Source organism: Trematomus bernacchii, unplaced genomic scaffold (genome assembly GCF_902827165.1).
Source record: "Trematomus bernacchii unplaced genomic scaffold, fTreBer1.1, whole genome shotgun sequence".
In the NCBI taxonomy this organism is placed as follows: Eukaryota; Metazoa; Chordata; class Actinopteri; order Perciformes; family Nototheniidae; genus Trematomus; species Trematomus bernacchii.
In genome coordinates, this window is record NW_022987784.1 from 383300 (window position 1) to 397342 (window position 14043).

Below are 14043 nucleotides of genomic sequence, written 5' to 3' on the forward strand. Positions count from 1 at the left end.
GAACCTACATGCACAGCACTAGCATCATGACTGTCTTTCTTTAAACCAGCAGCAGTGCACAGACTAACCTGTGTGTGTGTAACGTAGTTCTTCAGGTGTGTATGCTTAACATGTATGTATTTATCACAGTAAAGATGGTATACAACAGTTTTTAACCTCATCCCATTGTCTTTAACACACATTTAACATAATAATATACTCATTAATATACAAATATACAGTATGAGTACTGTTTTGATACTGACATTTAATCTTTGCACTAAGGTGTGTCTGCACTATTGTAATTGTGTCTGTTGACTGGTAAATAAAAGAGAGAACCAAATGCACTACAAAAGATCAGCTTATTGTCAATTTACAATTTCCATGCTGGAGTTGAAAAGAGCCCTTGGACATTCGGAAATCTTAGATCCACTGCACGTTGGCACCACCTCCCACCAAGCCGATGTTCTATTGTTCACCCAGAGAGAGCGCGGGACACGACGCGTTCCGTAGTATTCGCATATCTGGAAACACATACAAAGACACAAATTAGCCCTACATAACTCCATAAATCCAACATTAGATAGTATTAATGTAATTTAATGAACGTACCATTGCTGTTCTTTGGGCGTGATAACGATCATCATGCTCAGCTCTCCTACGGCGAAACATGTCCATAGCGTGTGCTTTTCGTGGTCCAATCCTTTTATTAAGGCTTCTTAACCGCCTCCGACTCAGCATTTCTATTGCATTTGAATGGTCTATTTGTATTTGTGGTTATTGGCTTAAATAACTCAGTTACGAAGCTGTATAACACGACCACCAAAACGTCAACTCCATACCGTGCCTGAGGTCGGAAGGTAAACAGAAGCATACAGCGGAAGCGGAAGTTTTTTTTCTTCTTCTTCTCTCGGTTTTTTGGCGAATTGCAACTTTAAGGTGCATACCGCCACCTACTGTACTCGCCGTGAAGTTGTTTGCGGCCTGCCAGTAAACCCAAAGCAGAAGAAAAAGAAGTGACGTCAGCGGCTCATTTGCCTAATCCACCCCCAGGAACTCATTTTGGTGTGAACGCGATCTGCTTTAGTTCATCAGAACTAAAGAGCTCTCATGAACTAAAGTTCTCATGAACTACTGTGGGAAAAGTACTTGGTGTGAACGCCCCTAATGAGTCTCTTTCCACAAATCTTCACCTGCTTCACAAAAGCAGAACTGTGAGGAGGATGTTTCTCAACTCTTACTTCCTGACTTTACTTTCAGTTCCTTTCCATCCGCACCATGCGATCACTCTTCATTGTAATTACTGGAATTAATGTTGTCTAAATCAGGTACGAACATGCATTGTTTTGCGAATATTTTAGTTTTGTGTGAATTTAGTTTTGATACGTAAACTGAGCTTCATCATTCTGTTGTTTTTAGAAACATCAATCGAGGTATGAAAGCTTCTGTGTCCTCAAGCTATCTTTTGGGTGAATCACCTTCCTGATTGACTTGTTCTTCTGTTATTTCCAATGTGTATGTTTCTTTATATCTTGAATGTTTAAAACTCTGACAAACTCTGTAAGTAATCTTGTTTAATTAATGTTTTTTTATACAAATAGGCTAATTATGATGGAAGCAGGAGAGAGCTTCTTGAATACGGATTGTTATGCAGTGAGTGACTGTAGAAGAAAGCTTTAAAATGTGTGATTTTGTATTACTTATAATCAACTGAAAATCCTTGCCTTCTACTTTTTACAGTGTATTGTGTAATTTGTAATCATAATATTACTAACAGAACTGAACTTTTCTGCAAACCTAAACTTGTTTGAGAGCCTTTTATTTTATATTACACGTGGGAGTATCATGATGACTTGGAGGAACTTCTACGTGTATTGATAATGACTTTATTTTCAAACATTGGATCCGAACCAAATACAAATGTAATACTCAAGGTTGAAAAAAATGAACATATTATCGTTTGCTTTCACTGTGGATAAAAAAAAAAAATATTTACTTTTCATTATTCTGAGTCTAATGAGAATGATGTGCTTTTCTAAGATGGCCGCTTTTGGGTGATTGAAAACTTAAAAAAAAATTCCTTTTCTAGAAGTATGCTGACAGAGCATCTCGTTAGCCTTGTTGATACAAAATAAAATATGTGTTTTATTTCTTCTGAAGGTATTATTAGTAAGTAAATGTGTGGCATCTATGTTCTGCCAATATCACACTCCAAAACACAGAGTTCGGAAAACAACAATACAATTATTTAAAGACAACTTAAATCACTGAACTTCATTCACTGAGTCTCAGTGGGACTTTCAAAGGTGGTTTAAAAGGTGGAGATATATTATCATAAAAAACAAATGCCTAGAATTGTTGAAAAAATCATGCCTACAGTATATCTCTAAATCATATTTTCTTTTTACTTTAGTTTTTTTTTGTATAGATAATGGAGCCAATTAAATCACTTGAGACTGCCGACATTCAGCCACTCTCTCCCTCTGTTCCTGTTCCTCCCACCCTGAGAGATGGAGAGAGTTACCATGTCTTCATTAGCTACAGCAGCACTGACTACCAGTGGACCCACTGCCTCATCGACCAGCTGGAGGCCTGCGGCCTGCAGGTCTGCTACCATGAGCGAGACTTCACTCCCGGCCGCACCGTGTTGGAAAACATGTCCGACTGCATCCAGGAGAGCCAGAAGGTCCTGCTGGTTCTCAGCCCAGAGTTTGTGAGGAGCCGCTGGTGTCTCCTGGAGGCCAACATGTCTTTGTTCAGAGACTGCCTGGAGAGGAAGCCCATCGTCCCAGTGCTGCTGGAGCCAGGAGTCTCCGTTCCTCTCCACCTCTGCCACCTCACCTACCTCGAGGCCAACGACCCCGACTTCAAGAATAAGCTGCTCAAGGTGCTCTGCACACCCAACCAGCAGCTTCAAGGGTCCACTGTGCTGCCCTTTCATCCTCCCTCCATCTACAACGGGAAGGCCTTGCAGCCGTTGGATGCTGTAAATGAAGACAGTCTCAGTAAATGGGATTGTGGTCAGTTCAGTGACATGGAGGTACCAGACCAGCTGCGCCTGATCATTCAGGACCAAGAGAAGTACAGAAAGGCTGTGAGGATGGTCAACAGTGTGTCTCAAAATAAAGTTTGGTTCCGCCCCGTCTGGGTTAGAGTTTTAATTTACCTTTTTGGCCTAATATTTATTTTCCTGATGGCTTCATTCAATACATTTACAATGGCTATATTTTTCCAAGTCGTATCTGTGCTTTTTCTTTTGAGCTTTTTCTTGGTTCCATTGGGATTGTTTATTCATATCTGTCTCTGGAAGAATGATGATGAAAAGTACATAGTGAGGGAAATGAAAAAAGCTATTGGCCAAGCAAACATCATCCTCTCTGAGGAGAAAGTGTTAATGGGCCGTCGGTCCAACTCAAAAATCTCTCTGGTGTATGTTTCTCTGAACGGTTGCAAACATGAGTTTTCAGAAACGTTTTCCGATCAGGTTTGTGCTGAAGAAATGTTTCAAAAAGCTCTGCTGTACTTCTCATCAGGTTACGCCTGCTGCCTTGCTCAAAGACACTTCCCCTTTCCTCAGCCCTGCTCCACCGGTCACCTGGAGGGAGGGGTGTGTTTCTGTCAGTATGTGTCCCAGCAGCTGAGTGTGGACCAATGGGAGTAGCAGTGTCCACATGTGTGACCTAACTATTTAATAATAACTGGATCATCATGAAATGTCTGCATTATTATAAGACACTTAGTCCCACTGAAGGCACAGCGACTTTATTCATGTTAGCCCTCAGATATCAGAATGAGTCTCTTTCACAAACCTTCACCTTCTGCTTCACAAAAGCATGAACTGTGAGGAAGATTTTTCTCATCTCTTACTTCCTGACTTTATTTTCAGTTCATCGATCACTCTTCATTGTATTTGTTGGATTTAATGTTGTCTAAATCAGGTACGAACATGCATTGTTTTGTGAATGTTGTTGTTATTGTGTGAATTTAGTTTAGATACTTAAACTGAACTTCAACATTCCTTTGTTTTTAGAAACATCAATCGAGGTATGAAAGTTTCTGTGTCTACAAGCTATTTTATTCGTGAATCACCTTCCTGATTAACATTTTCTTCTGTTATTTACGATTGTATTGTTTCTTTATATCTTAAAGGTTTACAACTCTAAGAAACTCTTTACTTAAGTTTTTTCAATTACTTATTTACACATACTGTAGTCTAATTACAATTTATTTTGATGCAGCAGAAAGCTTATTGAATACTGATTATTATGTAGTGAGTGAAGGTAGATCAACATGTTTAGACTTGGATTTAGTTTTACATAAAATCAACTGAAAATCCTTGCCTTCTTCATTTTACAGTGTATTGTGTTATTTTATGTAATCCTAATTTGAATAACATATCTCAAGTTTTCCACAAACCTACATTTGTTTACGAATCTTTTGTTTTATATTACATGTGGGAGTATCAGGATGACTTGGAGAAATGTACACAGATCATCCATAACATTATGACCACCTGCCTAATATTGTGTAGGTCCCCCTTTTGCAGCCAAAACAGCCCCTACCCGTCGGGGCATGGCCTCTACTAGACCTCTGAAGGTGTGCTGTGGTATCTGGCACCAAGACGTTTGCAGTAGATCCTTTAAGTCCTGCAAGTTGCTGCCTCACCGGTTTTCCTTCCTTGGACCACTTTTGATAGCTACTGACCACTTCAGAACGGGAACACCCCACAAGAGCTGCAGTTTTGGAGATGCTCTGACCGAGACGCCTCGTCATCACAATTTGGCTCTTGTCAAAGTCGCTCAAAATTTTTTGCTTGCCCATTTTCCCTACTTCCAACACATCAACTTTGAGGACGAAGCGTTCCCTTGCTGCTTCACATATCCCACCCACTGACAGGTGCCATTGTAAAGAGATAATCAATGTTCTTCACTTCACCTGTCAGTGGTGATAATGTTATGGTTGATCGTGGTATATATGTATTGAAATTGTCTTTATTTGCAAATGAGGAATCCAACCCAAATACAGTTGTACTACTCAAGGTTGAAAACATGTGCAAGTTATTTTTTGCTTTCACTGTGGATTTACAAATTAATAATTGACTTTTCATTTAACTGAGTCTAATCCAGCTCTGAGAAAGGGACATTTGTCAAAATGATGTTACATTGGTAGTTATAAATGCTTTATGACAACTGAAATGTATTAACTATAAGTTATTATTTATGTGGACACCAGTAACAGTTAAGAAAGTGTGAGTAGGTGGAATAGTCCTTGGTCAGATCACAGGGACCGGTGTTTATTTCTGGGGGGATCTGATGGATGGATAGACAAGTATGGAGAGTTCCATACAGGTACAATGCATTTGGATGGAGGAAGTGAAAAGTGGCTTGAGAAACGGACAGAAGAGTTCAACTGAATTAATTTAGTTTATTTAAACAACTGAGGCAGCCGTCACAGCAATATGGTTAAACCCTAAACAAACTGAACATTATAACCTTGAGGAAAGTAGGTCTGTTTGCAAGACCTTGTGCTTATTCATATTTATGTGTAGTTAACAAACTGGAAATGATGGGAAATGAGAACCAAACCATGTTTGTAAGAAAGCCCACACATGTTATGTATATGGTGGGTTTGTTTGATGTTATGTTGTGGGTGTCTTTCCTTTGGTGTTCCCGGTGTGTTGAGCTGTTGCATGCGCGTGGCGTCATCGGAGTTGCCGTGCCTGTGTGCCGGTGATGTTTACTTTCGGTTTCGTTTCTGAGACGACAGTATCTTTTCCTCCCGTTTTTTCCTCGGCATTGTCTTTGCTTTTGTGCTGTTGGGTGTCGTGCGTAAATGCATAGAGTTGAGTATCTGTTTGTGCAATGTGAACTTGTCTGTGTTTATATGTGGTAAATAGTCATGTATGTTGATATCTTAGTAGGCAGTAATACAGTAATGTCTCTAGTTTGTTAGTGGTGCTGGATGCTAGTGGTAGCTTAGTTGCTACTGTAACTTCTTTGTATTTGTGTGTTTCACTCGCTTGTGTGGTTCAGTTGTATTGATTCTATAGTTGTTTATTATAGATATATTGTGATAATTATTAATGCTATTCCTTGTTTGTATTATCGTTACAGACCACACACACACACACACACACACACACACACACACACACACACACACACACACACACACACACACACACACACACACACACACATGGCTAACAGCAAGAACAAGTATAATTAAAGACCACTAAACTGGGAAAGTCTGTTCTCCGTGTTCTTTTACTGGGACACACCCATCCACACCGTGCCATCTCTAAACCCAATTTTCTGGAGACCCCGTCTCTTTTACAATGTTGCTAATAACTATATTTTCGTGCAAAGCTGTATCTGTGTATACTTCGTTTTGCAGCTTTACAATAACCTCGAAGAGTATCCTTGTAGGGCATTAATAATTCTGGCGATATTCTCACCTCTGCCTTCTCTTTAGATAATGGAGCCAATTAATTCACTTGAGACTGCCGACATTCAGCCACTGTCTCCCTCTGTTCCTGTTCCTCCCACCCTGAGAGATGGAGAGTGTTACCATGTCTTCATTAGCTACAGCAGCACTGACTACCAGTGGACCCACTGCCTCATCGACCAACTGGAGGCCTGCGGCCTGCAGATCTGCTACCATGAGCGAGACTTCACTCCCGGCCGCACCGTGTTGGAAAACATGTCCGACTGCATCCAGGAGAGCCAGAAGGTCCTGCTGGTTCTCAGCCCAGAGTTTGTGAGGAGCCGCTGGTGTCTCCTGGAGGCCAACATGTCTTTGTTCAGAGACTGCCTGGAGAGGAAGCCCATCGTCCCAGTGCTGCTGGAGCCGGGAGTCTCCGTTCCTCTCCACCTCTGCCACCTCACCTACCTCGAGGCCAACGACCCCAACTTCAAGAATAAGCTGCTCAAGGTGCTCTGCACCCCCAACCAGCAGCTTCAAGGGTCCACTGTGCTGCCCTTCCATCCTCCCTCCATCTACAACGGGAAGGCCCTGCAGCCGCTAGATGCTGTAAATGAAGACAGTCTCAGTAAATGGGATTGTGGTCAGTTCAGTGACATGGAGGTACCAGACCAGCTGCGCCTGATCATTGAAGACCAAGAGAAGTACAGAAAGGCTGTGAGGATGATCAACAGTGTGTCTCAAAATAAAGTTTGGTTCCGCCCCGTCTGGGTTAGAGTATTAATTTACATTATTGGCATAATATCTTTTTTCTCTGTGGCTATATTTAATATATTTTTAACGACTACATTTCTAGAATTCTTTATACACAAATCTGTTGTAGAAAGTGTGCTCATAATTGCTAGCCTGTACTTGGTTCCATTGGGATTGTTGATTCATATCTGTCTCTGGAAGAATGATGATGAAAAGTACATAGTGAGGGAAATGAAAAAAGCTATTGGCCAAGCAAACATCATCCTCTCTGAGGAGAAAGTGTTAATGGGCCGTCGGTCCAACTCAAAAATCTCTCTGGTGTATGTTTCTCTGGACCGCTGCAAACATGAGTTTTCAGAAACGTTTTCCGATCAGGTTTGTGCTGAAGATTTGTATCAAAGAGCTCTGCTGTACTTCTCATCAGGTTACGCCTGCTGCCTTGCTCAAAGACACTTCCCCTTTCCTCAGCCCAGCTCCACCGGTCACCTGGAGGGAGGGGTGTGTTTCTGTCAATATGTGTCCCAGCAGCTGAGTGTGGACCAATGGGAGTAGCAGTGTCCACATGTGTGACCTAACTATTTAATAATAACTGGATCATCATGAAATGTCTGCATTATTATAAGACACTTATGCCGCGTTTCCACTACACGGCCTCGCTCGGCCCCGCTCGGTATGGCTGGGCCTCGTTAGGACTGGCTCACTTTATGGCGCATTTCCATTACAGTTTAGGAACTGGGGCAGTATCTATAGTAACGCAGTGTAGGCGGAGCCGTGACGTGATCTTCAGAGGACCCCAGAAAAACAACACAGCCGTTAGCTGTTAGCACTCAGAGCTCACAGCTCCTCATATATGTTCAGAAACTAGACAAAAGTTAAACAAGTACAAACCACAGACTGCCTGTGTCATGGTGAATACAGTCGCTGCTTTATTTATGTCTGTATAGGCCGTTGTTGTGAGTATGGACGGTCGGGGCATATACTGCGTTAGCTTAGCCAATCTCCATTTAGAAAACAAGCATTTTAAAAGGTTTTTCCCCTGCCGTCTGTCTGCAGACTTGACAAAGCATTAATTCATGGTTTTTACTAATCGGTATCAGTATGTTGTTACTTCGGCATCATTTTGAAACGTGTATTACAATTAAATCACGGTCAAATATGTCCATCTTGTTGTAGTTGTTGCCCCCTTGCCAGCGACGCTCTCTCTAGTTTAGCATACTCAGCCCGACTCAGCCTCGTTGTCTCTGGCCCTGGCCCCACGATTTTATGAGGCCAGAAAAACTGTGAATTAGGACCCGCCGGCCGGTACTAGGCCAAGTGGAAACGCAACCAAAGACGGGCCGCTGACGTCACAGCCCTCTTAAACCGGGCTGCGGGCTGTAGTGGAAACGCGCCATTAGTCCCACTGAAGGCACAGCGACTTTATTCATGTTAGCCCTCAGATATCAGATTGAGTCTCTTTCACAAACCTTCACCTTCTGCTTCACAAAAGCATGAACGGTGAGCAGGATGTTTATCATCTCTTACTTCCTGACTTGACTCAGTTCTTTGCCATCCGCACCATCGATCACTCTTCATTGTATTTGTTGGATTTAAGGTTGTCTAAATCAGGTACGAACATGCATTGTTTTGTGAATGATGTTGTTATTGTGTGAATTTAGTTTAGATACTTAAACTGAACTTCATCATTCCTTTGTTTTTAGAAACATCAATCGAGGTATGAAAGCTTCTGTGTCTACAAGCTATTTTATTCATGAATCACCTTCCTGATTAACATTTTCTTCTGTAATTTACGATTGTATTGTTTCTTTATATCTTAAAGGTTTACAACTCTAAGAAACTCTTTACTTAAGCTTGTTTAATTACTTATTTACACATACTGTAGTCTAATTACGATTTATTTTGATGCAGCAGAAAGCTTATTGAATACTGATTATTATGCAGTGAGTGAAGGTAGATCAACATTTTTAGACTTGGATTTAGTTTTACATAAAATCAACTGAAAATCCTTGCCTTCTTCATTTTACAGTGTATTGTGTTATTTTATGTAATCCTAATTTGAATAACATATCTCAAGTTTTCCACAAACCTACATTCGTTTACGAACCTTTTGTTTTATATTACATGTGGGAGTATCAGGATGACTTGGAGAAATGTACACAGATCATCCATAACATTATGACCACCTGCCTAATATTGTGTAGGTCCCCCTTTTGCAGCCAAAACAGCTCCTACCCGTCGGGGCATGGCCTCTACTAGACCTCTGAAGGTGTGCTGTGGTATCTGGCACCAAGACGTTTGCAGTAGATCCTTTCTGTCCTGCAAGTTGCTGGTTCACCGGTTTTCCTTCCTTGGACCACTTTTGATAGGAACTGACCACTTCAGAACGGGAACACCCCACAAGAGCTGCAGTTTTGGAGATGCTCTGACCGAGTCGCCTCGTCATCACAATTTGGCTCTTGTCAAAGTCGCTCAAAACCTTTCACTTGCCCATTTTCCCTACTTCCAACACATCAACTTTGAGGACGAAGCGTTCCCTTGCTGCTTCACATATCCCACCCACTGACAGGTGCCATTGTAAAGAGATAATCAATGTTCTTCACTTCACCTGTCAGTGGTCATAGTGTTATGGTTGATCGGTTTATATATGTATTGAAATTGTGTTTATTTGCAAATGAGGAATCCAACCCAAATACAGTTGTACTACTCAAGGTTGAAAACATGTGCAAGTTATTTTTTGCTTTCACTGTGGATTTACAAACTAATGATTGACTTTTCATTTGACTGAGTCTAATCCAGCTCTGAGGAAGGGACATTTGTCAAAATGATGTTACATTGGTAGTTATAAATGCTTTATGGCAACTGAAATGTATTAACTATAAGTTATTATGTATGTGGACACCAGTAACAGTTAAGAAACATGAGTTTCTCTGGTTATTGCTTGTGCATGTAACCCTCAGTAACTGGTTAGAGAAACATGAGGAAGTCCTTATCTTGGTTTTGAGAAACCAACATATGCTAGCTGGAGCACTCTGAAAGAAAACAACACACTGTGACATGCCAACTATATTATGCCTCAGAGGGTAGAGTGGGTCATATACAACACATTATATAAATAAACTAAATATTTTATATTAAATATTCTTTCAGGTACAGACACAGGGAGCAGGGAGGACACAAATGCAGGACACACAAATACCTCCTAGACAATTCAGACAGAACAGGGCAGGGCAAGGCAAAAACAGAAGCAGAAACAGGTTTATTACCAGGTAGGTTTACACGTACGAGGAATTTGACTTGATGTCGTGGTGCATACATAAAAGTAAAACAAAAATGTAAAACACAGATAGAGAACTAGAAAAATATTTAAAATAATAACAACTATAGTAAAAATATAACAGTATTTACTGAACAGAACTCTTACATGATTGAGAAACACCAAAAGAAAACCAGAACTTAAATACATGCAGAACTATCTCAAGGACAAGACACAGCTGGGCAGGGCTGGAAAATCACAAGGGCACCAGGTGAAAAGAATCAGGTAATGGAACAGGAAGGAAAACACAGAGACAGGAAGTGAAAACAGACATAACACAGGGGTGAACACTTTTCAAAATGAAACAGAAAACACTGACCGATTGTGACATATACTGCATGATTACGTATACATGTACAGGTGTATCATTAGCTCAAATGACAAATTAGCCTAGTTCTTAAAACAAAATAAGTGATGATTAACAACATTTCGACACAATGAAATGGAATGAAAGTCCATCACTTGCAAAGTTGAGGTAAACTGTGTTGTGCTGTCTTCCTTTAATGCGGCCTTAAAACAAAATAGTGTAGTGCCGAGAGAAGGGAGACGGAGGCGGTGTATCGGAGGTGCAAATCTCTCTTTATTGAGGAGCAGAAACTGACATGCTATCGGGTCGAAGCCGCAGAAGAGAAGAGAAAGTGAAAGGGACACACACACTGTAGGTACCCCGGAGGTACCGTCAACATATATGTCCGGGCGGAAACAATACCCCCAACCTGTAGTTCCCGGATTGAATTATGTAACCCCAGTGTATGAATCAGTGATCACTACACAAGCCCCCCCAGAATTCAACCATGGACACAATCCTCGCGTCCGGGAGGAAGCACCACAGGGGCCGAGGAGGGCGGGCCATGGAACGGGCCGTCGTCAGGGGGGCCGCAGGAGAGGGTCGCGTCGTGGGGACAGGCGTGAAACACCCGGAGGTCCCCAGCAGGGAGGAGCGCTGCCCGGCCGCAGGCGAAGGCACAGCGGCGGCGGGCACGAAGTCCTCGGGAGGAAGGAGCCGTGTCCCCGGGAGGAGGGAGACGTGGACAGGGGAGAGGCCAGACGGGGCGCCGTCGAGGCGAACCGTGAGCCGCGGTTAGAGGAGAGGCCAGGCAGGGTCCCGAAGCGCGCCACCCGCGGGCCGATGAAGGCACGGGTGACGTTCGAAACCGCCGAGGCGAGGGAAGAGGTGAGACGGGGTCCAGAAGCGCGTCACCCACGGGCCGAAGCAGCCGCGTGTGACGTCCGAAACCGCCGTCGAGGTGGTGATAATAGCGAGAGGGTCCACACGAGGCCGACCAGACATGGTCGAACCTCCTCTCAGACACCAGAAAAAGCTCAAAAATGGTCGTCCCGTCCACGAACAAAAACAGGTGGGCGAAATAGCGAGAGGATCCACGCGAGGCCGACCAGACTTGATCGAACCTCCTCTCCGGCACCACAAAAAAAACTAAAATAAAAATAAAAAAAACAGTCGGATGTCAGCCGCTAGCTGCTGTGGCTAGCCGTTGTTAGCTGTTGCCAGCTGCTAGCCGATAGCAGTCATGGCTAGCTGATCTCGGCGGCCGTTAGTCTCTGGCCGGACATGCAGCCGCATGTCCCGAACCAACCCGGCACGGTCGCGTACCGGCCCCATGGAAGGCTTGCCGTCCCCCAGAGCCGAAAAGCCGTGGAAATGGCGAGCGTCGTCCGCGTCCATTCCGTGGGGCGCACCGAGCCACAGTCCGAGCGCACGTGGCAGCTACGGAGGTCTCCAAAAATCCCCGGCATTTCGAGAAAAAACAAGAGTCTTTTTGCCGTGTTCGAGTCAGTCCCGGATCCTTCGCGAGACTTATGTCAGGGTCACCAATGTAGTGCCGAGAGAAGGGAGACGGAGGCGGTGTATCGGAGGTGCAAATCTCTCTTTATTGGGGAGCAGAAACTGACATGCTATCGGGTCGAAGCCGCAGAAGAGAAGAGAAAGTGAAAGGGACACACACACTGTAGGTACCCCGGAGGTACCGTCAACATATATGTCCGGGCGGAAACAATACCCCCAACCTGTAGTTCCCGGATTGAATTATGTAACCCCAGTGTATGAATCAGTGATCACTACACAAGGCTTGTTTGAGACGAGCTGCGGCTCGCCTCGAAAGTAGACGAGAATAGCCGATCGCAGCCGGGGGAGGTCTCAAAAAACTCGCCTGAAGTCGGACAGCTCGGAGTCGGCTTCTTCTTCTTCTTCTTCTTCTCTCGGTTTTTTGGCGGATTTTAAACAACTTTAAGGTGCATACCGCCACCTCCGGAGTCGGCTTGACTCGGTTTGCATTTATAAATGCACACGGCATCTATTGCACGTCTGTCCGTCCTGGGAGAGGGATCCCTCCTCTGTTGCTCTCCCTGAGGTTTCTCCCATTTCCCCTTTAAACTGTCGGTTTTTCTCTGGAAGTTTTTCCTTGTATGATGTGAAACGTAAGGACAGAGGGTGTCGTATTGTCATACTGATATTCTGTACAAACTGTGAAGTCCACTGAGACAAATGTAACATTTGTGATATTGGGCTATATAAATAAACATTGATTGATTGATTGATAAAGAATGGACAAATGTGTTTAATCGTTAATGTCAGATATGTACTAAGTAAATACATTTGTTCCTGCTCAAGATTAGATTCAACTTTATTGTTATTGCACAGATTACAGGTACTGAGGCGTAGGCTCCACGAGGACGAAAACGGGTTGAATCCGCATATTTCTCATGCGTATAGCCCTTTAAGCTCGACGACGCCGTAACAGAAACGTAGAAACAGACCCCGCAAACGACAACGGGTCCAAAGGTGGATAGATCTGGGAACGGAGCGCTCTGGGGGGTCCAACGGGGCCGTGGGGTCGCCTATACGGTCATGCGTTTCATAGCCCCGCCTCTCCCCGCCTCTCCCCACCTCTGCTGCTCACCCCCGCAAAAGTACACTGCACACTGAATTCAGATTATTTATCTTTATCTCGATATGAACATAAACGCGAGTGAAGTCTAATCTGACAGGACGGAGACACGCAGCTCCTCCGGCTGTGAAGCAGCCACACACTTCAAGTCAGATCACCACCCTTAGCTATTTTAATTACCTCTCAAACTACCTAAACTAGTTATAAATATGTTTATTTTTACTGTCGGGTTTACTTACTGGATCAGCTGCTGCATGAGGAAGCATGAAGATTTAAACTTTAACACACATTGACCGGCGAAAAACTCTGCGCGGTTCCCTCCGCCCCCACCGCGGAGAATAAACAGAAGTGCAGCCATGACAACCATTCTTCTTCGCTGCTTTTGTGGAGGAAGTTGCTGCTTTTGTGGAGGAAGTTACAGCGCCACGTACAGGTTCGGCATATGTACTGCAGCTTTTCCAGCGGTTGGATGTAAACGGAGCCGTCTCGTGGAGCTTGACACAATCCGGTGTATATTGCGTGTGGTCGGAAGGTTTTTTGCGGTTGCGTTTGCGTTACTCCGATGCGTTTTGCCGTATTTGTCCTCGTGGAGCCGGGGCCTAAGACAACGAAATGCAGTTTAGCTTCTAACCAGGAGTGCATAAAGCAGTAAAGTGAAAAGTAATGTAC

General features: G+C 43.5%; 1 protein-coding gene across 2 annotated transcripts; it reads left to right on the forward strand.

The window, feature by feature from the left end:
- Positions 1–1187: 1187 nt before the first annotated feature.
- Positions 1188–7831, forward strand: LOC117497433. Of its 2 annotated transcripts, none has more exons than XR_004557380.1 (3): positions 1188–1307; positions 2393–5820; positions 6454–7164. XR_004557380.1 is itself a non-coding variant. In XM_034149416.1 (3 exons), exon 3 carries the CDS (start codon positions 6457–6459, stop codon positions 7705–7707), a length of 1251 nt encoding a protein of 416 aa, XP_034005307.1. In that variant the 5' UTR covers positions 1188–1307; positions 2393–5821; positions 6454–6456; the 3' UTR covers positions 7708–7831. The 2 variants fall into 2 exon arrangements, 1 of the variants encoding a protein (XP_034005307.1); XM_034149416.1 differs by having other exon boundaries at positions 2393–5821; positions 6454–7831.
- The last annotated feature ends 6212 nt before the right edge of the window (positions 7832–14043 follow it).